The sequence below is a fragment of the Phyllostomus hastatus genome, unplaced genomic scaffold (assembly GCF_019186645.2).
Source record: "Phyllostomus hastatus isolate PE091 unplaced genomic scaffold, TTU_PhHast_1.1 phas_scaffold_442, whole genome shotgun sequence".
NCBI classification, from domain to species: domain Eukaryota; kingdom Metazoa; phylum Chordata; class Mammalia; order Chiroptera; family Phyllostomidae; genus Phyllostomus; species Phyllostomus hastatus.
The window spans coordinates 5,761,937-5,787,390 of record NW_025334030.1 but is presented as its reverse complement, the minus strand read 5'-3'; the positions used below and the strand labels follow the sequence as shown (position 1 = coordinate 5,787,390).

Sequence of the window (25,454 nt, the reverse complement as noted above, 5' to 3'; positions counted from 1 at the left end):
AGTGACCAAGACAAGAGACTTCCTGTGTCCAGACAGCTTACATTCCAGAGGGTGATATGGATGGCAAACAGAGGAACTAAGAGACTTAATGATCAAAGATTAGGAGGACTGCTGGAGAGCAAGGGGGGCAAGGCGGGTGCTGTGATGCAGGGGCCCAGAACTTCCTCTTTTCAAGAGAAACCAGAGACTTGGAGTTTCACATATATTCTCCTAATTTTAAAGGTTGCAAGGCCAAGACTTCCTGCTCTGCTGCCCTCAGCTTCCCTCCCTACTGGTCTCCTACCCTCTCTAGCATGCCTGCCTCCTCTCTTCCTGGTCACCCCACCAGCACTAGCTCCCCCTTCCCCCAACCCAGGCTTTCCTAGCGGTAGCCCCCACTCATAGGGCACCCAAACTCCACAGTAACTCCATGCCCTACGGATGCTCTGAGCAGGGGCCGGCAGGAGGAAGCAGGGAGCCCACTGCGTAGGACCCTAGGCCAGCCACCCTGTAGTTGGGTTCTGAGGGGTGGGATACCTGGAATACCTAAGGTCACAGTAGTGGAAGCCCAACGAAGCCACCCCAGGTCCTACTACCCTCACACCTGGTCATTCATTGGCCTGGAAAAAGCGGGGTTCCAGAGGAACGAGATAAGAAAGGAGGCTAGGGGCTTCCTCAGGTTTGTACCCCAGCTCTGACAAGGCCCTGAAGGATGGGTCTCTAGGGGACCTGTGGGCCCACCCTGCTGTGAGGCAGTTTATGCCTTCTGGCGCCAGAGTTTCCACATGCAAATCCTGGCTCCGCCACTTCCTAGCCTGGTGGTCTTGGACAGCTCCCTTCCTTTCTCTGGGCCTCAGTTTTCCCATATGAACACTGAGGGTCGTAGCACCACACACCTCACGGACAGTTTTGAAAATGACATGTGCCAGGCACACGATGGTGCTGAATGAAGGGCAGCTTTCCGCAGCCTTCCCCATGCAAGTCCCCGCCAGTTCCTCTCAAGGAATTGCTTTGCTGGACAGCATCCCTCCATCTGTGCTTTTCTAGACCTCTGAGCCTGTGGAACGTCTGCCCAATATAATTACTCAAGCTCTGGGCACTGCCAGCTGTCCAGGCTAAGACCTCTGAAGAACCTGTCACATCTGCCTGGTGCAGGAGCAAAGCCGTTCCTCCAGCTCCTAGAAGAACATGGAGCAGAGACTGATCCCAGGGGTGATGCCCTTTTGTCTGCACCTACTACCCCCAAACCCCGAAAGAAGAGCATCTTGGTTATCATTCCCAGGATTCCATTACAGTCTCAGCCTCGTTCTCAAAACCCAGAGCATCTTAGGTAGGGGTTCTGGGACAGAGTCCCAGGTGGCCTAGTTGGGGAGGATGTGACAGGCCCTGGAAAGGGGTCTACCAAGGACCAGTGTGGAACCTGGTGTTGGAAGTCCAAGGGCCAGCCACTGCCTGGGGGAGAGACCTCCCACCCCCTTCACCAATGAGATGCTTGAAAGCAGAGGACCTGCTGCTGGCTGTGGTGGAGCCAATTTCCCTTTTCCCAAAACTTCAGCCTAGCGGATAGGAGGTGTGGAGAGAGCTCCTGCCAGCTCAGCCCTGAAGCTCAGCGGTTCCTGCTAAGTCCTGCCTCATAACCAGCTGTCTGCTGAGTCTCAGTGCTTGGTTCCCCGGAGTTCATTGGCCAACCCGGAGTTCCTGGACTCAGCTGCCCTGGAGGAGAGGGGGCTCTGCAACAGGCCAGGTGGCATCTCTGGCTAAGAAGAGACAGAATCCCAGGGTGCCCACTCCCCCCTTGCAGTTCCACTGCCTCAGTGCCCCCTACCTCAGAGCACTCCCCTTGTCACAGACCCAGAAATGGTCCAGTGGGGGTCAATGCCCACCTACTAAGCGTGGGGCCTTAGTAGGGCACAGCGCGAAGAGGACGACAGGATTTCGGATGCTCCCTCACCCAGACCCAGTGCCCCACACTCCAACCTAGGCCAGGAGGTGGCCACGGAGCTATGTCCACCAGGCAGAGGAGCACTAACTGGCTCACCCAGGGCTGAGCAGGGGCCTCCGGACCCGTCTCCTGGGCGGCCGGCTTATTTGCATGGCCCCGCCTCAGCGCAGCCATTGGTGGCTGCGGCGGGAAGCTGGAGGCTGAGTGGCTGCGGGGCTGTGGGGCGGGGGTGGGGCTGTGGAGAGCCGGGAGCCCAGGATGCTGCCGCTGCCACTGCCGCGCGACGGGTTCGGGTCCGAGTGGAGCTCAGTGTGAGCAGAGAACAGGGCGGCTGGCTGTGCGTGTGAGGAGGCTGCTGTGGGAACTCACTGAGTGCCCTCCCCGCCTGTCATGTCCAGGAAGAAGACTCCCAGGAGCAAGGAGGCCAGCGCTCCTGCTGCCTCAGTGTTGCCCGCCGCCAATGCGTCCCGGCCGGTGCGCCCCGGGACTGCGTGCCCCCGCTCCGAGGCGCCGCCCAACGGGCCCCCACAACCCAGCCGGCCCTCGCTGGGCGGTGGTGGCGACTTCTACGACGTAGCTTTCAAGGTGAGCCGGGCACCCACCCCACCCCCACCATGCAAGCGCAGCAAGTGGCGTCTGGTAGGAGGCGATGGGGGCGGGGGGAGGGCTGTTCCAGGGCAGGGGTGCAGGACCCTGCGCACCCTTGGCAAGGAGCTGGCTGGAGCGGCTGGCACAGTGCATCGCCCGCGCGCGCGCGGGCACACACACACACACACACACACACACACACACACACAGCTGTGAGACCTGCGTTTGGGATACCACACAGGCCTGCCCCCTACCCTACCCCCCAGGTGGCAGAACAGGATAAGGGGTCCCGCGGAAGAGCCAGGTGCCCTCTCCCCGCTCCCCAAATGCCTCCGCCCCCGCTGTGGTCCCAGTCTCAACATTTCCCATATGCTGCTTTCCCTCAGCCCTAGGGTCTGTGGGTCTCCTCTTTTCTAGAGGGCAGGGAGACTAAGAAGAGGTTTGCCAGTGGGTTGGAGCGCGGGAGCCTCCTCCAGGCCAAGGCAGAAACTTGTGAAATTGTAGGGGCTTGGCAGGACGATCTTTGGGTTTTGGAGCCTTTGGCAGCAGGCTGTGAAAGGGTGGAGGAAGGGTTAGGCCTGACTGCCCCTCCCTGTCCATGAACCTGTCTTGGGTCCCTCCTCCTGCTAAAATCTGACCCTTCTGTGACACATTCCTTCTGTGTCTGGCTGGATTGGAAACCCTCTGGCATAGAGGCCCCTACAGGCCTTCTAGAAAGTCCCTAGCTGCCAACCTCCTGGTTCCACTCCCCATGAAGCCCCAGATGCTCCCCTTCTAGATCAAGTATGGTGTCCAGGGTCTGCGGGCAGTGGGAGGGGGCGGGTAGGTAAAGCCCTGGATGGAGGCAGCTGCCCTTACTCCCCACTGATTGAGATGGGCCTCTGTTGGGGAGAGAGGGGACAGAAACCTGTAAAGGTAGAAGCTGGAGGTGCAGGGCAGCTGAAATCGTGGCTGCTGTGCCTCGGACAGTCCTGAACCCAAGTCCTGGGGTCCACCTGTGGGCCTAGGGTGCTTCCCTCCACTCCTGCTCCTCACCCACAGCCCCTCTCTGACCAGATCAGCTCAGGGAAGACCAGACACCCCTCTAAGTGGGCCAGCACCCTGGTCCCCTCTGCCCCTCCTGTTCACCCCAGGTCATGCTGGTGGGGGACTCTGGCGTGGGGAAGACCTGCCTGCTCGTGCGCTTCAAGGATGGAGCTTTTCTGGCAGGAACCTTCATCTCCACTGTGGGGATCGACTTTCGGGTAAGAGTGGAGGTTGACATCCTGGGCCCCCGACATCAGCTCATTTAGTTCTCACAACACCCCTGGCAGCTGGTTCTCCATTATCCTGTGGCACTGACAGGCTCACAGGGTGGAGCTCCTGGATGGACCCCTGAGTCCAAGGGTCAGGGTGGTTGAGGTGAGATGCTTTAACCGTCAAACTGCCTGCCTCTTGACACCCCAAGGATCCTGGAGACAGATGATGGCTGCTTCTGACTGAAGTGGAGATGGTACCCCTGGGGCTAGGGTCAGTTCAACAGCCCTGGGGCTCTATCCTGTGCCTCTGGGTAAGTGGTCACTGGTTCCTCCAGGGCCATCAGAGGCAACTCAAGGCCCAGGTCTACTTGGGAGGCCAGCATCACTGTCCCGCTGTATAAAGGGGACCCTGAGGTTCCAGGCAGGCCACCAGGACCCACAAGATAGATGGCTATGGCTCTTGAGCACACACCCCATCCAGCGACTGGAGAAAGGGTGTTACCTAGAGACTAGGGGCTTGCTTGGGGGAAAGGTCCCTGACTTGGATGAGGAGGCTCATGGGAAATGCTCCTACTCAGCTGCTCTCCTCTGCCAAAGGCCCATAACTGGCCCCCAAATGGAGGGCTATGCCCTGAGGTTCTTCTGGGGTTCCCCTGGACTCTTGGCTCCCAAGACCTTCCAGCATGTCAAGCAGCTTATGGGGTCAGTAGGAAATGATAGGGGACACGGCCTCAGGCATGCAGGGCTCCAGCATCAGAGCTCCCATCTCTGTCCATGAGTCCAGATTCCGCATGCCAGTCCTGAGGTGCTGTTTAGTTCCTGGTGTGTTCTCTGCAAATCCTGAATTTGCATTTTTCTCACCCTTTAATTAGACCCAGTTCCTTAGAGGCTGGGAGGAAGGCCTATTCTGGAGACAGGAAAAGGGGCTCCCTCCAGCCTGGGAGCCATTCTCTACCCTGTTTGGGGGGACCAGATCCCCTCAAGTTCTCTGAAAGGGAGTTTAAGGGTTCAGGTGCCTGAAGGGGGCTGTGTAGGCTCAGGGCAGGTGGTCTTTTGCCTGTTCTGGCTCTGCAGCCCCCCTTCTCACCTCCCTCTCGGTTCTGGGGCAGGTGGTGAGGGAGGTGAGGTGGCTGGTTTACACCCCTGTTCCAGGCGACACGGAAGGCGGGGTGTCCTCCCAGCCTGACAGATGGCTGGGCTTGGTTCCCTGGAGACCCAGAAGCACCCTGACAGCAAGAGCTTGAGAAAAGGGAGACAGTGACATTCCACCTACCCCCCATCCCCACCTGGTAGATGGAAACCAGGGTGGGCCACTCCCTTCAGGGCTGGCTAGAGAGCATAGCCAGGCGGCAAACATGAAGTGAGCACCCACTGTGTACAAGGCAGTTCTGCGCTCCGGTTACTGCACTGGGCTCTGTCCTCAGGGAACTGCCCTCCCCTGTGGAGAGCAGCTTTTAAATGACAACAAATGCTCTTAGCTCTCACTCTGGGCCAGACACAGTTCTCAGTGCTTTGCACATAGTAGCTAAAGTCATTGGAGCAGCTGTGTGATGGGCACCCTTGCTATCCCCATTTGTGGATGGAGAAACTGAGGCACAGAGTATTAGTAATGGACCTGGGGTCACATGGCAGGTGACTTCAAATGTTATTATGCAAATAGCTCCAAGCAAAAGGAGCAGCATGTCAGAGCTGAGAGATGCCAGTGGCTAGTAAGGGGGCTTGGGTCTACACTGGGGAGAGTGCAGGGGAAAGGTGTGTGGGGTAAGGCTGAATTGGTGGGCACTGGGAATAGGAGGCAGGCTAGGGTGAAGGGGCCAGGCTTGAGAGGTGCTGGGGGAGGGCCAGAGCAACTGGAGTCAGTGACTGAAGGGTGGGTGACAGCAAGGGGCAGTGCAACTGGTGCGGCAGTATGCCAGGTCTGCAGGGTGGGCTGGTAAGAACAACCTGGCCCAGAATTAGACACTCATGGCCGTGGAGGGCAGCAGCCTGCAAGTCCATCACTATGTCCATCTGAGGAGAGAGGCCTGGGTGCCCTCTGACCATGTGTCATCAGCAGGGGCTCACCAAAGACACACGGGAGGGCTGGGCTGACGCCAGGACTTGGGTTCAAGAAGTGTCACCTCCAGTTAGGAGGTGAGGTTAACCAGGAGGTGGGTGTTGGGGGCAGAGCCTGGCCAACTGAGGGACCAACAGGTTAAGATGGAATTCAGGGGCACACCAGGGGATCATCAATTTCAGGCTCAGTCCTGGCCTGGCACTGCCTGCCTCTCCTGTCCTGCACTGCCCCCATGCCCCAGCTGAAGGCCCCTGCCAGCACACGGCACTGGGCTCATTGCTGGAGATGGCTGATTGTGTTTCAGAACAAAGTACTGGACGTGGACGGCATGAAGGTGAAGTTGCAGGTGAGGCAACTGGGGAAGGGTGAGTTGAGGGCACCTGGGGGGGATGGGGTAGCCTTGACCACTGGCCTGTGTCTGTCACTGCAGATCTGGGACACGGCAGGCCAGGAGCGGTTCCGCAGTGTCACCCATGCCTACTATCGTGATGCACATGGTGAGCTCATGGACCCTGTCCCAGCCCAGGGAGTTGGGGTCATGGTCTGTCTGTGGGTGCCCTGTTCCCTAGGCTTCTGCTCAGAGAAGGGTTGGGGGTGACTGGAGGTGTCCTCACTGGCCCTCTGCCCCCAGCACTGCTACTGCTCTATGATGTCACCAACAAGGCTTCCTTTGACAACATCCAGGTCAGTGGCTTCCTTCTGGGCCGGTGAGTGGGGTGGTGGCAGTGATGGGTGTGACAGTGATGGGCCATGATGGGGCCTGAGCCAAACCCCAACCTCCCTCAGGTAGATGGCATTCAGGATCTGAGGACCCTGTTGAGAGCAGGGAGGGGAAAAGAGGGCCCCTCTGGGCTTTTGGTGGCGCACACTGAGTATGAGCCAAAGGTGGCCTGGGTAACCTTCCAGCTCCGTTAGCCCAACCACCACCTTGACACTTGTCAGGGGTACCTCAGCATGGCACACTGGTAAATTTCTGGGCCATTCCTGTTAGAGGCACTGTGCGGGGTATGGCCCGGATAGGGGAGGGGTGTGGGGAACACCAGCCTGGTCTCAGCTCTCCCGTGACAGGCCTGGCTGACTGAGATCCAGGAATATGCCCAGCACGACGTGGTGCTCATGCTGCTAGGGAACAAGGTGGGCACCTGCCCCTGTCCTTTCCCTCTGGCTCTACAGGGGGGTGAGCCCCAGGCCAGTTCTTACCAAGACCCCTGTGCCAGGTGGATTCTGCCCAGGAACGTGTGGTGAAGAGGGAGGATGGGGAGAAACTGGCCAAGGTGAGTCTGGGAGAGGTGGGTGGCTAGAGGGGTGTCCCCTGGGGCTGTAGAGCCTGGGCTGTCCCCACCCAGATGTCCCCTGGCTAGCAGCAGCTGTTTGCAGGAGTACGGGCTGCCTTTTATGGAGACCAGTGCCAAGATGGGCCTCAACGTGGATTTGGCCTTCACAGCCATAGCAAAGTAAGTCCTGGCAGTGACCAGGAAGACCTCCAGATTAAGATCTAGGGTCTGAATCCCCTTATTAGGGGTACAGGCCACCTGTTCCATGGTCACCCCTGTCCCACAGGGAGTTGAAGCAGCGCTCCATGAAGGCCCCCAGCAAGCTCCACTTCCAGCTGCACGACTATGTCAGGAGGGAGGGCCGCAGTGCCTCCTGCTGCAGACCCTAAGCCTGGCTGGGAACAGCCACCAGGCATCCAGCTGGGAGGCCCAGGCTCAGCCCAGCCCCTGGAAAGCTGGTCTACAGGGCCCTCTGACTTGTCACCCAATGGTTAATCCCAGGTTTTCCAGCACTCTCGGGCTAAGTCTAGCCCTTCTCTTGTCTGGGTGGCAATCTGTATAGCCTCAACCCTAACAAATGGGCTTCAGGGAGCTACCAGGCGTGCAGGTGTCTTTCACCTGCCGCAGCCAAGGCCCTCACAGAAAAGCCAAATAACTGTAGGAAAGGATACACTAAGCAGGGAACCTTGGTGCTCTCTGCTGCCCCCTCCTGGACAGAACTCAGCTTTGTTAAGGCAGCAGTCCCTAACCCCTTAAAAAGCCATGTCTTCAGCTGCCCGTGTTTCCCAGGCAGAGACTGGCCAAATTCCTGACAATGCTCCAAGCTGAGGGCTTCACTGAGAATCACATGGGTTTGTGCCAAGGACCAGGGGTGGGGCATGTGCTCCCAGCCCATACCAGGATACTCTGGTTCCATCAACAGGGTCTTCTCAATTTCCCTTGGAGGATGCCAAGACTGTGGCTTTGTAACACAAGTAATAGCATGTGGTAGATTACATAAATGTCAGGTAAACTAGGACTACCAGCGGTCACCTGCTGACCAGGGCACCATCTCAGCAGGTCATGGTATTGGGCACGACTAGCCCACAGTTGAGGCCTATACTTGGCAAGGTCAAGCCAAGAGGGCTGGTAATGTACTACATCTTTTACTAAAATCTTCAAGTCTTTTGATTGAGAGCCATTGTTTTCAGTCCTAGTGAATAAAGTTGTATTTTCTGGAGTGCCTGTGTTGTCCATTGAAATCACCTTTTAGAGTTCTCCGCAAAGCTCAGGTCCTGAGGGTGGCACTCCCTTGTAACTGGGTTGGCAAAGAGATTAGAGCAGGGCTGCCTGGACCACAATGCTGTCCAAGCAGCACATGGGAACCTGGGCAGTCAAGTCAACTTCCCTCCAAAGGCACAAACGAGCACTCGGCCAATTAAGAGAAATTAAGATTTCATGACTCACCCTAGGGCAAAGGCACCAAAAAATATTTTGGCGGGGGGTGGGGCACCTTAGAAGCAAAATGGAGGTTGTCTCAGCAGGTGGGAAGTATGAATTTTCATTTTTATGTCTATACCCCTTCCCAAGGCTGCCCAGGGATGAGCCAGCCCCCCCCCCCCAGACTCCTATGGTGTGAAAATAAAGACTCTTGCACTTTAATAAATTCTCACCATCTTTGCTTTATTGCTAAGCACTTAAAATATTGTCGATATGGATTATTCCAGCCTTACCACCAGGTTCCTGGCCTGAAAGACGTTGATTTACAATTCAAGGTCTCCAACCAGGTCGCCGACGGTCCTGAAAGGCAGACAGTACAGATATGTACACAGAAGCCCATTGTCTCCATTTATTTTTACCCCCCAGACCCACCGCCATTGGGGGGGGGCATCCTTAAGCCTCAGTCTTGCAAAAATAATCAGACTGCACGTGCAGTTTTCATACGAGGTGTCAGAAATTAAAGCAATTCATCACAGGCTCGGAGCGGCATCGGGGAAGCCAGGCTTGGCCCTGCCTTACCTGTAGGGAACTGTAGGTCTGGAGGTTCGGACTTCCTCGACGGAACTTCGGGAGCCTGAAGGGTGGGCAAGAAACGTGGACAACGGTGAGGACAACGGTGGCGATCAGGCCGAGGCTGGACCTCAGGGCTACGCCAGCCTGTGGGTTTTGACGACCTCCTCGGCTTCATTCGGTGCCCAACTCCTCTCCAGGCATGACACATGGAGTCCAAACATCAACTTGACCCCAGTCTCATACTTTACTCCGAAAGAACGAGAACACGCGAGGTTCAAGCTTTTATAGAAACTGCCCCACCTCTGCGATTGGATAATCCCAGCAGAGTATCCGCCCCCGCCGCTGACACGCTCCGCCCTCTACTCTTCCTGATTTCACCAATAGCACCATGGCATTTCTTTTGGGGGCGGTCTTACCTTTTGTACAGGCCATTAAACCTGTGAGCGACGGATGCACAGAGCCAATTAGACTCCTATCTTCCGCATAGAGTGACCCTGAAGCCGCCACTCCAGCCTCGCGACAGCGGCGCCGCCGGAAGTCGTAGTTTCCGAAGAGTCGCGCTTGGGACAGCCTCCCGGCCACTAGAGAGCCGAAGGACTACAAATCCCGATGGACTCAGCGCCTGACACTTCCGGCTCGCTCTCACGTCCCTTTCTCAGCCGGCGGCCTTAGGGGCACGATGAAAAGGGAGGGTGGTCCTGCCACTCCCGGGCGGCCGTGGGCGGGTGAGTGTCCGCGCGTCGCGCTGGGCCCTCGCGCCTCGGGGCCACGAGGTGGGGCGGGGGCTGGGTGCTTTGGGGTCCGGCAAGGGGTTGAGCCTTGAGGGGCGGGGCTGAGTCGAAACGGGGTCTCCGCTCCAGTCCCTCTCTTTGCGTGTCAGCTGACTTCTTGCTCGCTTCATTCTTTCTTTCTCTTTCTTTTTATTCATTCGTTCTTCTTGTGTTTATTGAGCGCAGCCGGGGTGGTCGACACTGTTGTAGGCTCCAGGAGACTGCAGAGAGCACGATCCTAGTTCTTATAGACTCTTATGGTGTGGGATTTCTCAGCCTCGCTACTGTTGACACTGAAGGCTAATCATTCCCTGCTGTGCCTTGTAGGATATTGAGCAGCATTTCTGGTCTGTACCTAGTAGGTACCAGTAACCTTCCCCACCCTCCGCTGTGACAACCAAAAAAAAAAAAAAGCCTCCAGACATTGCCAAACGTCTCCTGGAGGACAAAATCCTCCCCCACCTTGAGAACCCGTGATCTAGAGGGAGGGAGTACTGACAATATACAGACAAAATCGTGAGGAATTGTGGTAGGTGCTATGAAAAAAGCAGGCGCTGAGAAAGAAAGTATTGGAGGCTCCTGATTGGCTTTGGGTGGGGTGGGGGGTCCTACAGCAAGCAGACTGTCCTAGGAGTTGCTGGAAGAGCGTGCCAGGCAGAGGGAGCAAGATGTGCAAAGGCCTGGAGGTGCTGGAAGAGCTGCCTCAAAGAAGGGCTTGGCTCTAATGGGGACCTGCATCTGGCCAACCCACTGCCCCTGACTTCAGCATGGCCAGCCTGGGCCACATACTCCACTGGCTGCTAGCCACAGGGCCCAAGTGGGCGGGGCCTGATCCACAACCCCTCTGAGTGTTTCCCAAGGGAAAGGGGGGGAGCAGTAGATCCTGGGCTCCCTCCAGGGCAGTGGGCTGTGGAGGGGTTCCCAACTAGCTGACCTGCCCTCCCATGTGGGCTGCTCAGAGAAGGGGTCTGGTGGGTGTTTCCTAAAGAGGGGCTAGAGCATTGCAAGTGGCTCTTCAGGTCCATTGGACAGGGAGAGCACCCTAGAGCCCTGGAAAGCCAGAGCCCTGTAACCCTTAGATACAGACAGGGGCAGACAAAGATCCCTGGGTCCCTCCCCTGGGCTCCCCTGAGGCCCCTGGGAACAGCAGGGTGGGGACTTGGAGGGAGCTGCAGGGAGGGAGGGGACCTTTTCTCATCCTCCCACCCTCACCCAGGTCTTCTTAGCCTGCTTAGCCCAAGACTTTTCCCAGTTTGGGAGAAGCCAGGCCCTCAGGCAAGTGAGCATTCTTTCTCTAGTTGACAATTTCCTGACTGCCTGAGTTCCTCAGGCTGACTGTGGGGTAGGGGAGAGGTCTACTGCTCTGGGGGTCCAGGATATATCTCCAGGACAGCTGGGCCAGAGCATCCTTATAGTTGGGGTTTTGGCTTGCAGGATGAGAAGATACCGTAACAGGAAGGCCGTTATTGCAAAATGCAGTCCTTAGGGGACTGGGCTGAGAGCATCTTGCTCAATTCTGAGATGCTTAGCAAGCAATCATTGTTGGGAGCTGGGCGGGGCGCACAGATGGGGGGTGCTGGATTGCAGCCCCAGGTCCTGCCTACCCCATCCCTGGCTGAACCAGTGTGAATCCTGAAATGGTTCCCTCCCTCCTTTCTGGCTCAGCTTGACGTGTGGGCCAATCTTGTAGGTCCCCCCAGCAGGTTGTGTGTCAGGGCTATGGACCTGGTCGTTGTTGGCCTCCCAGGACTTTCCAGGCGATTGCCCTGCGAGCCCTGCATGCCTTTCTGTTTACTTCACTTCATAGTGAGGGATGGCCAGATGCCTGCTCTCCCAGGCTACAGTGACAGGCACATGGGCACGCTGGACTCAGGGACTGGTGGCTGGCTGTGGTCCGGGGGTGGGGTGCCTGTTGGGGTCCTGGTCCTGGCCCTGGCCCTTGGGCACTGTTCCTGGGGCCAGCATCTGGCGCCTCAGCCTTAGGAGCTTGCAGTGGAGGGAGCAGCTGGATTGTAAGATGCAGGTCAGTGTCAGCAGTGGCCTCCCTGTGAGTCCCCAGCCTCCTCCCTGCCCTGTGGTGCTGAGACAGCAGCCAACCGAGAGCTTCCTGAGAGGGCAGAGCCTTTCTTGCTGCTGGTCGAGTCCTGGAGCTCCTGTTTTGGGCTGTCCGGGCCTTACCCTGGCCAGGTGTCCTTACCCCCAAGCAGGGTGGCCCGGAGACTTCCTGCTTAGTATGGAGACCAGCAGTGGTGCTGGAGGTGAGGCTTCCAAACAGGCTACACTCACACCTCTGCCTGAGGGCCTGGGATTGCCCATTCTCTGGAGACTCTTCCTTTCCTCCAAAGGACAAGCCACCAGGGGGTCTGGTCTGGGGCACACAGCCAGGCCCCTCAAGTCACAGTAGGAGGAGCAGTGGATAGGATGGGGAGGCTTTGGCCAAGCTCTCGGGCACCCCTATTAGCTGAACCCAAAGGGCAGTCAGAGAACAGGATTGGGTGGTGCCTGGTAGCAGTGCCAACTGCAAGGCCCGAGAGCCCTCCTGATGAGGACTGAGTTGTGAAGGCTAGGAGGGTGGTATTGCAGGTGGCATTTGAAGGAGCAGGTGGGGAGAGAGGGACGTAGAGACATCAGGGACAACAGGGAACTCATGGGCACGGTGTGGAGACACAGGGCTCAGGAGCCATCCCCTTCCTGAAGACCTGTGGGCCAGGGTGTGGGACCACTGGGTAGACCCCAGCATACTGCATTACTGTGGTGTGTGTGGGAGGGCGGGGGGAGCACTGCCAGATGGGCCAGGTCAGGAGAGACTGATGGAGAAGGTGCCAGAACTGGTTGGACTGTGCTGTTGCCCTCCATGCTATACTCACCTTGGAATGGGGCTGACAGTGTCTCCTGCCTTCTCCCACAGTGTGGGGGGCTCAGCAGCCTTCCATCTGGAGCCTTCCTTAGTCCTGCGGGGCTTCCAGACCACAGGGCCCCCCCACCCGACCTCCCATGACACCACTGGGAGTAAGATGAGCCTGGCCTCCCTCTCTGTGGGGAGCCCAGCTTCAAGCCTGGGCCTTGTGGTTCAACACGGCCAACTCCACCACAGAAGGGGCAGGTGGGGCTCGTGACAGCAGACTGCTGTGAGTCTTGGCGGTGGGAAGACAACTGGAGGGTGGGCACTGTCAGGCAATAGAGCAGCTCTTCCTGCTGTCCTCAGTGTCTCTAATCCCTTTCCTCACTTCCCCACATCCCTGGTCTGCTCAGTGCTCCTGGGCCGCCCCTCCCCTCTCTTCTGAGGGCTGGAGCAGGGAGGCCCGGGATGATTCACACTACGCCTTCTCCCTGCCATCCGCCTGAGACCTGAGTCACACAGTTGGGGGGCAGGGAGGCAGCCTTTGTTTCTGGGGTGGGTGACCTGCAGAAGGTGAAGAGTCAGCTCCTCTCTCTTGGCCCCTCCTCCTGCCCACAATGGGCTTTCTCTCTGTGATGAGGCTTGTGAGGAGGAGGGCTCCAGGTACACCACCCAACAGGTTGTCTAAGGTGTGGCCAGTGTCTCTGCCATTGTGGCAGGAAATAGGCTTGTGACTCCGTGTGTGTGCAGCCTTGGCCCCAGGGACATTTGATGTGGGGTGGGGGGATGGCTCTCCACCCCTGGGTTTGAGCTGGGTGGGCATTGCCAAAGGCTTAAGCCTTAAAGGAAGGTAAAACTGAGTGTCGGTTTCCTGCCCTCGCCAGGGCCTCCTCCCGTCCTCAGGCGGCACACCTGTGGGCAGGGAGGGGCAGAGACTTTGCCCCAGTGGACCTGCCCTTGTTGGTGCTGCTGATGGAAGGAAGGAGGTGGAAGCATGGCATGCCCTGTGGTGGGCCGGCCGGAGCGGGTTGCCATGTGGAGCGGCCCTGGCCAGTCGACAGGCCTGGCCACCAGGGCTAAAGCTCCGCTTTGTGTTCCACCCGCAGGAGACGCTGCCGAAGGACCCTAGATGCCTCTCTAGAGCATGAGCTCGGGCAAAAGCGCCTGGTACAACCGTTTCTCTGGTGGACCTTCCAGTCTTCCCACCCCAGACATCACCACTGGGGTAAGGGGCGCCCTGTGGTGAGGGTCTGCCCTTTGTGCACACCCCACAGGTCCAGGGCCCCCGCAGAGCTTCTAGAGCCGTCCTGTTTCCGCCTGGAGGTCCTGTGGGTGGGCTGTGATGCACATACACAGTGTGTTGGTGTGAAAGCATGTCAGTGCATGTTCGCGTGTGTCCACATCCTCTCTGGAGTCAAAGCCAGGTCTCATCAGTTCTCTTTCCAGACCAGGATGGAAACGACCTTCGGGCCCGCCTTTTCGGCTGTCACCACTATCACCAAAGGTGAGCCTGTGAGCTCAGGCCAGCCCAGCTAGAATCTGGGCAGCCTTAACTCTGCCAGTGCCCGTGGGACACTTCTCGGTGGCATGGGGAGTGGGAGCTGGCATTGGAAAGAGGACAGCTCAGTTCAGCAGTTCCGCCAGCCCCCCGCCCTGCCAGCTAGGAAGGGGTCTGCAGCCCTGCTCCCTGTGGTTCTGCTCTTGCCACTCAGTCCTTCTCCCCCACCCCAGCACCCCCTTCCCCTTCTTTGTGGTACCTTGCTCATCACCTCTCTAGCGGGGGCTGTCCCAACTTTCCCAGCACCCCGTGTACACCTGTCCCTTGTCACAGCGACCCCTGCTCATCCCTACCCCTGGTTTCTAGCGGCCTCCAAGTCCGGGTTTGGGGACTGTGTGGGCATAGGTGGGGAAAAAGAAGTGTTCTTGGGATACTTTCTCAAGCCTGGTCCCACAGCTGCCGCTCCACTGATGTGTATTCAAGGAGGTCACGAGGAGTTGGCACATGAGGGCTCGGCCTCCTTCCCAGAGTCACAGGGGCAGGGGCCTGTCCTGTCAGGGCCAGGGCCTGGGGGTGGTGTGTGCATTTGCCTTTTTGGCTTCTGGCTCTTCGCGGGAGCATGCCAGCTGCTCATTGGTTTTTACATTGCTTTTCCTTGGTTTCCTCTGCATGCACGTGGCGGTACAGTCGTAGGGCCACTGCGCTCCTGTTTGCACCAGCTCTTCTTTGTTGCTGGGTGATACCCTCGGGGGCTCAGAAAGAGCCCTCTTTTTTTCTTAGATATTTTTTCCTGAGGAAAAAGTAAATAAATATCACTTTTAATCTCATCATCCAAGTAACTTTCTTTTTGTTTTAATCCTCACCTGAGAATATGTTTATTGATTTTATTTTTTTTTTTTTGAGATTTTATTTATTTATATAGAGAGAGGGGAGGGGAAGGAGAAAGAGAGGCAGAGGAACATCCATAGGTGGTTGCCCCTCACGTGTCCCCAATTGGGGACCTGGCCCGTAACCCAGGCATGTGCCCTGACTGGGAATTGAACCAACAACCCTTTGGTTCACAGGCCCGAGCTCAATCCACTGAGCTATACCAGCCAGGGCATGTTTATTGATTTTAGAGGGAGGAAGGGGGAGAGAGAGACACACATCAGCATGAGAGAGAAATGTTGATCAGTTGTTTCCTGTATATGCCCCAGTGAGGATCGAACCCACAATCTAGGTATGTGCCCTGACTGGGAATCGAACCCACAATCTTTTGGTGTATGGGATGATGCTCCAACCAACTAAGCCACCTGGCCAGGGCCCAAGCACCTTTCTTAATTTCTCATCTACCTGTGGAGACGGCAGAACCTTGTCATGGCAGTTGAAAGCTCAAAGGCAGAGAATGATGGGCCCATCTTGCCCTTGTCCCACTCAGTGACGCCTTTGGTGGGAGGGATGGGTCAGAGCCACGTCTGGACAGTTGCCACATTGGCTCTTCTCAGGATAGCCCACTGAAGCCCGTACCATAAATCCAGGCCTTTGGAGCTGGTTTTTGTGACATCTGGCCCCAGCTGGGGCCTGAGGCCAGGAGAAACCACCCCTAGCTTCCGGCAGCCAGGCTGATGGGCAGGCAGTAGGAGAAGGGTATGAGCCTCCAGCAGCCTTCCCTGGAGGAAGCAAGAAGGCCAGTGGCTGGTTCTGGGGTTGTGGAGGAGCCAGGGCGGGAGGTGGGAAACAGTGGCACGGGAGCACCAGGCTGCCATCCTGGCCTCCGTATGCCCACGGAGGGGCTTCACACCTCTCCATGTCTGTTTCCTCCGTGGACTGAGGCTATCAGAGAACGCACCTGGCAGGGTCACCTTGAGGATTAGATAAGATGATGTCCTAGCTCCTGCCAGGTGACCTTAGGTGTAATCACTCTGGTGTTGGCCTCGAGCCTCAGCCGGGCAAAGTGGCCCCAGGGTCAGGCTGGGTGCTGGGAGCTGGTTGTAGAGGCTGAGAGAAGACCCCTCCACCACCACCCCCAGCCTGTCTAGGGGCTGCAGGGCTCAGCGCTAGGACTGTCCAGGGCAAGCCGAGCCCCGTGGCAGAGTTCTAGTGATTAGACCTGGGGAGGCCACCGCAGCCTGCACCCTTCCCACCTGCCTCAGCGCCGGGGAGGGCTGAGAGCTAGTGACAGCCCGCAGAGCAGCACGGGGCTCTCGCTGGAGGCGTGGGGCCAGTCATGCTGTGCCCTGCTTAGGCACCTGCTGAGGATGAGGCGTTTTCCAGTTGCCCCCAGCCCAGCCCCAGCCGAGTTGCCATCAAACCCAGAAGGAGACAGTGGGAGCCAGCATGGGTAAGGAGGCTTCCTAGACAGGACTAACCAGACGTTCAGCCCGGTCTCTGACCCACTGCTCACCACGGTGAGTCGGGCTTCCCTGTAGCCCCCAGTCACAGCACCCTGGCCCTCTTTTCTTGGCAGCGGATGGGACCAGCACATACAAACAGCACCGCAGGACACCCTCCTCTTCCAGCACCCTTGCCTACTCCCCTCGGGATGAGGAGGACAGCATGGTAGGTCTGGGTCACGCTCCCTGCTCCCCTCCTCACAGGAGCCTCCCACCATGCCTTGACTGCAAGGGCCAGGCCCCAGGAGAGGATGGAGGTGGGATACTTAACCTGGAGGAGCCTTGAGCTCTGTAGTCTGTAGTGGGAAGTGAGCTGGTGGGACAGACAGAGGCCTGGCACATGCGGACACTCTGAGGCCTGAGCACCAAGGCTGGACTGCATGGAGAGGTGGCCATCAGGGACTGCTGGGCCGGGGGGTGTGGTGCATTTGGCTCCTCTTGAGTGGGTAGGAGCCACAGAAAGTTCAGTCACGAGAGTCCCCATTATTTGAGGCCCTGTGCTGCCCTAGAAGAGGATGAGGGGTGAGTTGCCAGGTAGAGGCAAGAGGCCTGGGAAGGGGCTCCTGATGAGGGAGATGGGCCCCGGCAGATGGGGAAAGGAGGACAGGCCTGCAGAGTGAGGAAAGGGTTCAAGGCAGAGTGGGGGCTGGCTGTCAGGGCCCAGGCCGTGTGGCCGGGGTCACAGTGGACATGCCCTGCCTGTCCACTGGCACTTGTTGCTGGGCTCTGGGCCTGCCTGGGGAAGCAAGGACTCGTTCAGTGGGGGCGGGGCACATGAGCACACTTGAGCCCGCCCGTCGCTGACCTGTCCTGTGCCCTGCTTTCTGTTTTCCCTTGGTGGTGGCCCTGACAAACTCTCCTGGGTCCCCTGCCCTCCCAGCCTCTCCAAATCAAAGGCTTCTCCTTATGCTGGGCTGCCAGGCCTGTATTTCCTATTAAATAGGAAGAAAAGTTTTTCAGTTACTTGAACACACACGCTCGTGTGCCAGGCACGGCACTAGGCCCCCCGTAAGGACAAGTCACACAATTTGCCTCATTCTCTCCAGCTCTTCCTGCCTCAGTCTCCACAGTCTCTGGCTGGCCCATGGGGTGTGACTGGAATCAGGAGGCCCACCCTCCCGTGGGGGCCTCCCAGGAAGCGAATTCTGCGTGTGTGGTTGTGGTCCTGGCCTTGGTGGCTTGAAGGAAGTGGAACTGTGCCACGAAGGCCCTGGGGCCGTGCTGCCTGGGCATTGTCTCTGTTGGCTGCTGGGCCCCTGGAAGCTGCCCCTCGATCTGCCCTGGGTGGCCAACAGGGCCAGCCCCTCACTCAGGAGGGCAGGCAGGCAGGGGAGAGAAGAGCCAGGCCCGGCCCGGCGTGCTTAGCCCAGCTCCCGTCTGGACTGCTCTTGCCCTCTGGTTCCCACTGCTGCCCGTGGCTTGGTTTGACTCACTTCCTCTGCTGACCTCGTTTCTCATGTAGCGTTTCTGTGCAGACTCACTACTTGGAATGCTGCGAATGGAGGTGGGCACAGCACTGGGGAGGGAAGTGCTCTCTGCGGGCACACTAGGGACATGGTCTCTGCTGCCCTCGCTTGGGAAAGCTGGGCCCTGGAACTGGCCGGGCTTTTGTGCAGAGCTGGCACCACTCAGCCACGCCTCCCTCTGCCCTCTGGTGGGCCCAACGTCCAGAGCTGGTGGGGAGGGGATGGTTCCAACTGCCCCCACACCCATAGAGACTCAGGCAGTTGGGCCCCGGAGCAGCTGGGACCAAGAGGGCCCTATGGAGGCAGGAGGTTTGTGGCTTTTGAATGAGGCTTCTGAGCATGAGGGGAGGAGTTTGGGAGCAGTGGCTCTTGAAGGGTCTCTTCTGGGGCATTCCAAGCCTAGAGAGGAGGAAGGCACGGTTCCCCACCCCAGGATTCCCCCAAATCTCATCTTTGGTGGCTCTGGCAGAAGCAGGCGCCCATGGCCGCCCCTCCTGCACTCAGAAGCCTGGCCAGGGTTCAGTGGGTGTGTTTCCGCCTTCCCTGCGAGCCTCACTGGCCTGGCTCAGTCTCCCCGGCCCGAGAGGCCAGGCAGGCAGCTGAGCCTGGCGGGTACCTGGAGCCTCTTCCGGCCAGCCTTCACTCCCTTCACTCTGGCAGTCTGGGGCTGTGGCTGCCCTGGGATTGGCTGCTGGAGATGCCCCCTCTGCAGCCACATTCCCTCACGGGAAGCAGGAAGCAGGCCTAGCGTGTCCTCGCAGAATTGAATAGCAGGAAGTCTCTCCATTTACACAAAGAAAGTTGGCAGGCGTGAGTGGGTGGCCCAATAGGGCCTGGATCTCTGGACAGGAGCGGGCCTGGGCATTGTACCCGCTCCTCATACACACACCAGGGCCCCTGCTGCCTGAGTGAGCATCCGCTAGGATGGGGTGGCCCTGGGGGCCCACTGCCCTCAGTGTGCACAGGGGCTTGGCCCCACTCTCCTCCCCACTGATGGGCGCCTGTCTCCATGATGCAGCCCCCCATCAGCACCCCACGCCGCTCTGACTCGGCCATCTCTGTCCGCTCCCTGCACTCCGAGTCCAGCATGTCCCTGCGCTCCACGTTCTCGCTGCCCGAGGAGGAGGAGGAGCCGGTAGGTGTGGTGGCCACGGGGTGGGCTCAACACAGATAACTCCAAGGGACCCTCGCTGTGCTGTGGTCGTCATGGGAGGCACTTTCCCCCGGGCTTGGTGAGGGAGTGGAAGGGCCTGGTGAGAGCCCCCCATCTTCTCTGGTCCCCACCAGGACCCCAGGCCAGGTCCCCTGTGCATGTTCTTCCTACTCCCCACCCCAGGGGCTTCCCAGGGACCGACTTCAGGGACCTGTGTGGGGCCCTTTCTTATTGCCACACCAGGCAGAGGGGAGGTGCTGGCAGGCCGAGGGCACACCTGGAGGGGTCCTGCATACTTGGGCCCCCTCAAGTTCCGGCCCAGCACTAGGCCTCAGCAGGTTCCTCTTGGGACACACCCCAGCTGAGGGGCCCCCACCCTGAGAGGGCAGCCCAGGCCTGTAGAGGGAGGTCTGGGTCTCCCCCTACTCCCACATCAGCACCCCTGGCCCATCCTCATTTGCCCTGCCTGGTTCTAGGAGCCACTGGTGTTTGCGGAGCAGCTCTCGGTGAAGCTGTGCTGCCAGCTCTGCTGCAGTGTGTTCAAGGACCCTGTGATCACCACGTGTGGGGTGAGGCCACCTGTCCCCTCCCTGACCACTGCACCACCTCGGGGCCGGGTGTGCTGCCAGCCCCATTCATGTGGAGCCCGGACCTTGGTCACAGGCCTGGTCTGGTCACCAGCAGAGGCCCTCTGCACTGGGCACAGGGGTTGGTGGCTGTGGCTGCACTCCAACTTTATCTGTTGTCTCCACAGCATACATTCTGTCGAAGATGCGCCTTAAAGTCAGGTAGGGCCCTTTCAGACCCAGGCCTGGCCACCTTGTTTCCCAGCTGGTGGGGCAGCCCCTCCAGGGGGTCCTAGCCAGGCCCAGCACTGATCACGCTCCTGGCTGCACGGTGGCTTCTCCCTAGTCCTGTGCAGAGTGTCCGTGCGGCAGGTGGCGGCGGCTCCTAGGTACGCTTAGGCCAGGCCTGAGATGTTGACGAGCAGAGCAGTAAGACCCGCAGCTCGGGGCTCCCTGGGCTCTGCACCCACTCTCCGTGGTGGAGACTGCCCTCACCGTCCTGGCTGCTGCCTCGTGCAGTCTCAAGCCTTAGTACCATCCAGGCACCCCTGCAGGGCCCTGGGCTGGGTCCCCTCCTCTCTGTCCCAGCCCTCTGGGCCCTGTCCTGCCATCTTGGGTCAGCTGAGAGGCCTCGTCCGGCAGTCATTCTGGGTGACCCAGTCGTGTGCCCCTTCTATTCTTGGCGCCTCAGAGGGGCAGATAGACAGGTGAATCAAGGCCCTGACAGGGGCTCAGCCCACCGGGGGTGGGGAGCAGGTCCCAGGCCGCTCACCAGGGAGCAGAGCTGCCAGGGGAGGGGCCAGCTGGGCAGATCATGGGGTCAGCATGCCCTCCTCTCCAGAGAAGTGCCCCGTGGACAACGCCAAGCTGACGGTGGTGGTGAACAACATTGCCGTGGCCGAGCAGATTGGGGAGCTCTCCATCCACTGCAGGCACGGCTGTCGGCCAGCAGGGGTCGGGAAGCCCACTGTCTTTGAGGTGGACCCCCGAGGGTGCCCCTTCACCATTAAGCTCAGTGCCCGAAAGTAAGTGCTCGCCTGAGCCCCCAGCTCTCCACCAATCAGGGGTGCTAAAAACGGTGCCTCTGGGGACTCAACCTGTTCCGTGTCTTGCCTCTCCCAGGGACCACGAGAGCAGCTGCGACTACAGGCCCGTGCGGTGCCCCAACAACCCAAACTGCCCACCCCTTCTCAAGATGAACCTGGAGGCCCATCTCAAGGAGTGCGAGCACATCAAGTGTCCCCACTCCAAGTACGGGTGAGTGGGCGGGGGTGGGCTCCGGGGGGCTGCCCTGGGGCAGGGGTGGGCGGGCAGGGGGGCGGGGGGCCTGGGCTGGCATTCACCATCCCTCCTTCAGCAAACCTTTGTTGAGATCCACCTGTGTGCCGGGCACTGGGGAGACAGCCAGGGTCCCTGGGGAGATGGACCTTAGCGGGAGCCACACCGTCGACTATGTAATTATAAACCGAGGTACAGGTGCTGCGAAGGAGAGACCTGAGCCCTGTGGGGACATTGAGGGGCCAGAGCGGCTGGGGAGCCGGGGGTGGCCAGGGAGGGCGTGAGATGGGAACTAACGAGCGTGTGAGCATGAGCCAGGGAACCGCCAGGGCAGGGGCGTCCGACAGCCGGGCCAACAGGGGTGGACTCGAGCAACTGGCCAGAGTTGAGAGCGGATGGGAGGGGGGAGAGAGGCAAGCTGATGAGGGGTGTGGAGGGGCCCTTGAAGAGTTTTGAGCAAGAGTGAAATGACTGGGTATCCCTTGCAGAGTGGCCTGTTGCATGCTGGTGGGAGCAGGATAGATGGGCGGGCTTGCTGGTGTGGAGAAGATGGTGGCCCATCTGGGGTGCTGTGGGCCCAAAAGTGGGATTCGAGAGAGATTCCTGGGCTTGAGGAGGCAGAAGAAGGCCCCGCTGTGCAGGCTGGTGAGCAACGGGGCAGGCAGCTGTCCTGTCCCTCCAGGTGCACATTCATTGGGAACCAGGACACATATGAGACACACCTGGAGACCTGCCGCTTTGAGGGCCTGAAGGAGTTCCTGCAGCAGACAGATGACCGCTTCCACGAGATGCACGTGGCGTTGGCTCAGAAGGACCAGGAGATCGCCTTCCTGCGCTCCATGCTAGGCAAGCTCTCAGAGAAGATTGACCAGCTGGAGAAGAGTCTAGAGCTCAAGTTTGGTGAGAGCCCTGTCCAGAGGGGGTGGGGATCAGCTGCTCTCTCTGGTCCCTGACACCGTCTCCCCTGCCACTCAGATGTCCTGGATGAAAACCAGAGCAAGCTGAGCGAGGACCTCATGGAGTTCCGCAGGGATGCATCCATGTTGAACGTGAGCAGGCGAAGGACAGATGCGGGGAAGTTGGGCGGGGTGGGGGACACAGGACTGTCCCTCTGGTTGGGGCCCAGCAGGAAGCTTGCCCTGCTCAGGATTAGGTGTCTGTACTGGGAAGGGCTGCTGCTGCACCTGCCCGCCCCCCACCGCTGGCCCCCCCGCTCCCCCACCCAAGCTCAGGCTGGTGGGCAGGGGGATTATGAAGCCACACCCACCATGCCCTCCGCTCTTGGCCTTGCAGGATGAGCTGTCCCACATCAATGCACGGCTGAACATGGGCATTCTAGGATGTGAGTATGGGCCCACTGCTGCTCCCACCACGCTCCCCAAGGACTCCCCATCCCTTACCAGCTCCTCCTGTCTCTGTAGCCTATGACCCACAGCAGATCTTCAAGTGCAAAGGAACCTTCGTGGGCCACCAGGGCCCTGTCTGGTGTCTCTGTGTCTATTCCATGGGGGACCTGCTCTTCAGTGGCTCCTCTGACAAGACCATCAAGGTGGGTGAGGCCTGCCTAGGTGGGCCTAGCAAGGTGGAGGGTGGGTACTGCCCACGGGCGGGTCTTCCCCTCCTAGGCAGGGCTTTCTCCCTGAGGATGGCTTGCTTCCTGATTCCCACCCTTCCAGCCCTGGCACCTGGCTGATCTTGCTGGGACCCACCTGACTCTGGTCTCTGCAGGTGTGGGACACATGTACCACCTACAAGTGCCAGAAGACGCTGGAGGGCCATGACGGCATTGTGCTGGCACTGTGCATCCAGGGGTGAGTGCCAGCGTGTGTGTGCCCACTGACCACAGGGGCCCACCTAGAACTGGGGACATGAGAGCCCGTGCTGCTGCCCCATGGGTTGTGAGCTCAAGCCTGTGCAGCCACATGCCAAAATGTGGCTGTATCCATCCCTCCTGTGAGGCACTTACGACCTTGAGTGGGATGAGCTCTCAGGCGGCAGTGTGTGAGCCCTCCATCTCTGACGTCGTACGTTCACAAAGCATGGGCTGGGCCCTGGAGTGCCTCAGGCAGCCAGGGGACAGAGATGGGATGTCACAGAGTGGAGGCAGGAGCTCAGCTGTGGCTGGCCTGGGCATAGCTTGGGGACAGGACCACAGAGCAGCCGGCCCACCTACCTCCCTGCCCCCATGGTGGCCCCTCCTAGACCTTCTCTCCTGTCTTACGTCATGAGGTGTTATGTTGTGGGCATGAATGAGTGTGAGGGGGAGAGAGGGGTTCTGGGTCACAGGAAGCAGCAGCCTGACTGTCAGCTTGCTAACTAGGTAGGTAATCAGCGCCCAGCTCACCTGCCGGACTCTTGCCACACCAGCACCGGGGTTGGGCCTCCACTTCCAGTGTCCCCTCACTGAGACAGGAACACTGAGGCTGGGCTTGAAAAAGCAGCAGTGGCCTTGGCACTGCCCCATACTGCTGACTGCTGGTGGCCAGTGCTACCTTGGCCTGCAGGGCGGGGTCAGTGAGGAAGGTGGCTTCTCTTGCCCTGACACTTCAGCTTTGCTTCCCCAGGTGCAAGCTCTACAGCGGCTCAGCAGACTGTACCATCATTGTGAGTGGGGGCCTGTGGGAGGGCCAGGCCGTGCCAGTGTCTGGGAGCCCCGGGCACACTGTGCCACTAGGGCCTGGGCTCGTGGCAGCAGGGCTGGCACCTGAGGCATCCTGTGCTCCCACCTGCCAGGTGTGGGATATCCAGAACCTGCAGAAAGTGAACACAATCCGGGCCCATGACAACCCCGTGTGCACGCTGGTCTCCTCGCACAACATGCTCTTCAGTGGCTCCCTGAAGGCCATCAAGGTCAGGCAAGGTGGCGTGTGTGCACGTGCCAGGCATCGGGGTGCTGGATACCTGGCCACCCAGCCCACACTCACAGCCATCCCCACAGGTCTGGGACATCGTAGGCACCGAGCTGAAGCTGAAGAAGGAGCTAACGGGCCTCAACCACTGGGTGCGGGCCCTTGTGGCTGCCCAGAGCTACCTGTACAGTGGCTCCTACCAGACAATCAAGGTACCCCTGTGCCACACTCCCAGTGGCAGGTCCCCTCCCTGTACCAGCACTGCCCTGCTTCCTTCCCACCCTGGCTGGGAGACCCTCACACCCCCCGGGTGGTTGGTGGGCTGCCCATGGTGTCTGAAACCCCTGAGGCCTTGGGGGTAAGGCACCTGGCCTGGGACCAAGTGACCTAGTGGCCTGCACTTCCCTATAGATCTGGGACATCCGGACCCTCGACTGCATCCATGTCCTGCAGACGTCTGGTGGCAGTGTATACTCGATCGCTGTGACAAATCACCACATTGTTTGTGGCACCTACGAGAACCTCATCCACGTAAGGGTGGACACCTAGGGGTAGGGCCTGGCTCTGGGCTCCTGTCCACACCATTGGTGTCTCTGACCTGCCTGTGCCGTCACCCCAGGTGTGGGACATCGAGTCCAAGGAGCAAGTGCGAACCCTGACAGGCCATGTCGGCACTGTGTATGCCTTGGCGGTCATCTCGACGCCAGACCAGACCAAAGTCTTCAGCGCGTCCTATGATCGGTCTCTCAGGGTCGGTGCCGGCCTGGTGGCAGTGGGAGGCTCAGGGCGGGTTGCCCGGCCTGGGCGTGTCCTCACGTCTCATGTGCCCCCAGGTCTGGAGTATGGACAACATGATATGCACGCAGACCCTGCTGCGGCACCAGGGCAGCGTAACTGCGCTGGCTGTGTCCCGGGGCCGGCTCTTCTCAGGGGCTGTGGACAGCACTGTGAAGGTTAGCACCTTGGCTTGAGTCATGCAAAGGGGCTGGCTGCACTTGTGGAGCAAGGGGTTGGGGGTGAAGAGCCAGGAGCCCTGAGCAGGTGACGGTAGAGGACAGGTGTGAACAGCAGCTGGTGTTGGGGCAGACTGGCCAAGCGGGCACCTGAAACAGAGCCTTCCTCTTGCAGGTCTGGACTTGCTGACAGTACAGGCCAGCTCTTGGCTTCTTCTGGGCCCACCCTAGGCCTCTCCATGCCAAGCTGGCCACATGGGTGGTATCAGGGTCTCTGCCTGCCCATTTGGGGATAGGCAGGCTCCGCTGGCCAGGCAGTGCCCTCCTGATCCTGCATCTGGTGAGCGTCCCTCTCTGCCTGGTTCTGTCATCATCGCTGCTAGGACAGTGCCCAGCCCCTCTTTCTACACTCCAGCTATCATGCTTGTCTGGCCCGCCCTCCATCCCCGTTCCTGATGGACTGCAGGGCCTTTGTACTCGACTTTTCTATTGTTTTTAGACTGTACATAAATTTGATTACTTTCTGATTGAAATAAAAGCTGCACAGCTCTGACCAGTGTGGCTCAGTTGGTTGGGTGGGCATCCTGCAAAGTGAAAGGTCGTGGGTTCAATTCCCAGTCAGGGCACATGCCTGGGTTGGG

At 59.2% G+C, this 25,454-nt stretch overlaps 2 protein-coding genes, 1 long non-coding RNA gene and 1 other non-coding gene across 6 annotated transcripts; 2 read left to right on the top strand and 2 right to left on the bottom strand.

The window, feature by feature from the left end:
• The first annotated feature begins 2,155 nt into the window (after positions 1–2,155).
• RAB26 (RAB26, member RAS oncogene family) lies at positions 2,156–8,296 on the top strand. The gene is made up of 10 exons (XM_045820788.1): positions 2,156–2,232; positions 2,320–2,506; positions 3,643–3,753; positions 6,108–6,149; positions 6,234–6,300; positions 6,435–6,487; positions 6,872–6,937; positions 7,021–7,077; positions 7,181–7,257; positions 7,364–8,296. The coding sequence occupies exons 1-10, from the start codon at positions 2,180–2,182 to the stop codon at positions 7,464–7,466; spliced, it is 816 nt and encodes a 271-aa protein (XP_045676744.1). The 5' UTR covers positions 2,156–2,179; the 3' UTR covers positions 7,467–8,296.
• A 422-nt stretch (positions 8,297–8,718) lies between these two features.
• On the bottom strand, positions 8,719–9,319 carry LOC123807232. The gene is made up of 2 exons (XR_006783603.1): positions 9,076–9,319; positions 8,719–8,856 (listed from the first exon to the last, which is right to left on the bottom strand). It is a non-coding gene; the product is annotated as an uncharacterized LOC123807232 (long non-coding RNA).
• On the bottom strand, positions 8,952–9,035 carry LOC123807271. The gene has a single exon (XR_006783613.1). It is a non-coding gene; the product is annotated as a small nucleolar RNA SNORD60 (small nucleolar RNA).
• A 322-nt stretch (positions 9,320–9,641) lies between the features above and the next one.
• TRAF7 (TNF receptor associated factor 7) lies at positions 9,642–25,366 on the top strand. Of its 3 annotated transcripts, none has more exons than XM_045820865.1 (21): positions 9,642–9,794; positions 13,785–13,903; positions 14,125–14,182; positions 16,623–16,714; positions 19,033–19,149; positions 19,644–19,736; positions 19,922–19,955; positions 20,575–20,758; positions 20,856–20,984; positions 21,694–21,911; positions 21,987–22,060; positions 22,305–22,353; positions 22,433–22,560; positions 22,740–22,822; positions 23,576–23,615; positions 23,745–23,861; positions 23,950–24,072; positions 24,272–24,391; positions 24,480–24,611; positions 24,694–24,813; positions 24,989–25,366. In XM_045820865.1, exons 2-21 carry the CDS (start codon positions 13,823–13,825, stop codon positions 25,001–25,003), a joined length of 2,007 nt encoding a protein of 668 aa, XP_045676821.1. In that variant the 5' UTR covers positions 9,642–9,794; positions 13,785–13,822; the 3' UTR covers positions 25,004–25,366. The 3 variants fall into 3 exon arrangements, with proteins under 3 accessions (XP_045676821.1, XP_045676820.1, XP_045676822.1); XM_045820864.1 differs by having other exon boundaries at positions 20,856–20,990; XM_045820866.1 differs by lacking the exon at positions 9,642–9,794 and adding an exon at positions 16,401–16,496 and having other exon boundaries at positions 13,828–13,903; positions 20,856–20,990.
• The last annotated feature ends 88 nt before the right edge of the window (positions 25,367–25,454 follow it).

Coding starts and splice junctions, on each gene's coding strand:
- TRAF7 (XM_045820864.1), top strand. CDS start 13,823: ATGAGCTCGGGCAAAAGCGCCTGGTACAACCGTTTCTCTGGTGGACCT. Junction 13,904..14,124: donor CCCCAGACATCACCACTGGG/GTAAGGGGCGCC, acceptor TTCTCTTTCCAG/ACCAGGATGGAAACGACCTT. Junction 19,956..20,574: donor AAGATGCGCCTTAAAGTCAG/GTAGGGCCCTTT, acceptor CCTCCTCTCCAG/AGAAGTGCCCCGTGGACAAC.
- RAB26 (XM_045820788.1), top strand. CDS start 2,180: ATGCTGCCGCTGCCACTGCCGCGCGACGGGTTCGGGTCCGAGTGGAGC. Junction 3,754..6,107: donor CTGTGGGGATCGACTTTCGG/GTAAGAGTGGAG, acceptor ATTGTGTTTCAG/AACAAAGTACTGGACGTGGA. Junction 6,938..7,020: donor TCATGCTGCTAGGGAACAAG/GTGGGCACCTGC, acceptor CCCCTGTGCCAG/GTGGATTCTGCCCAGGAACG.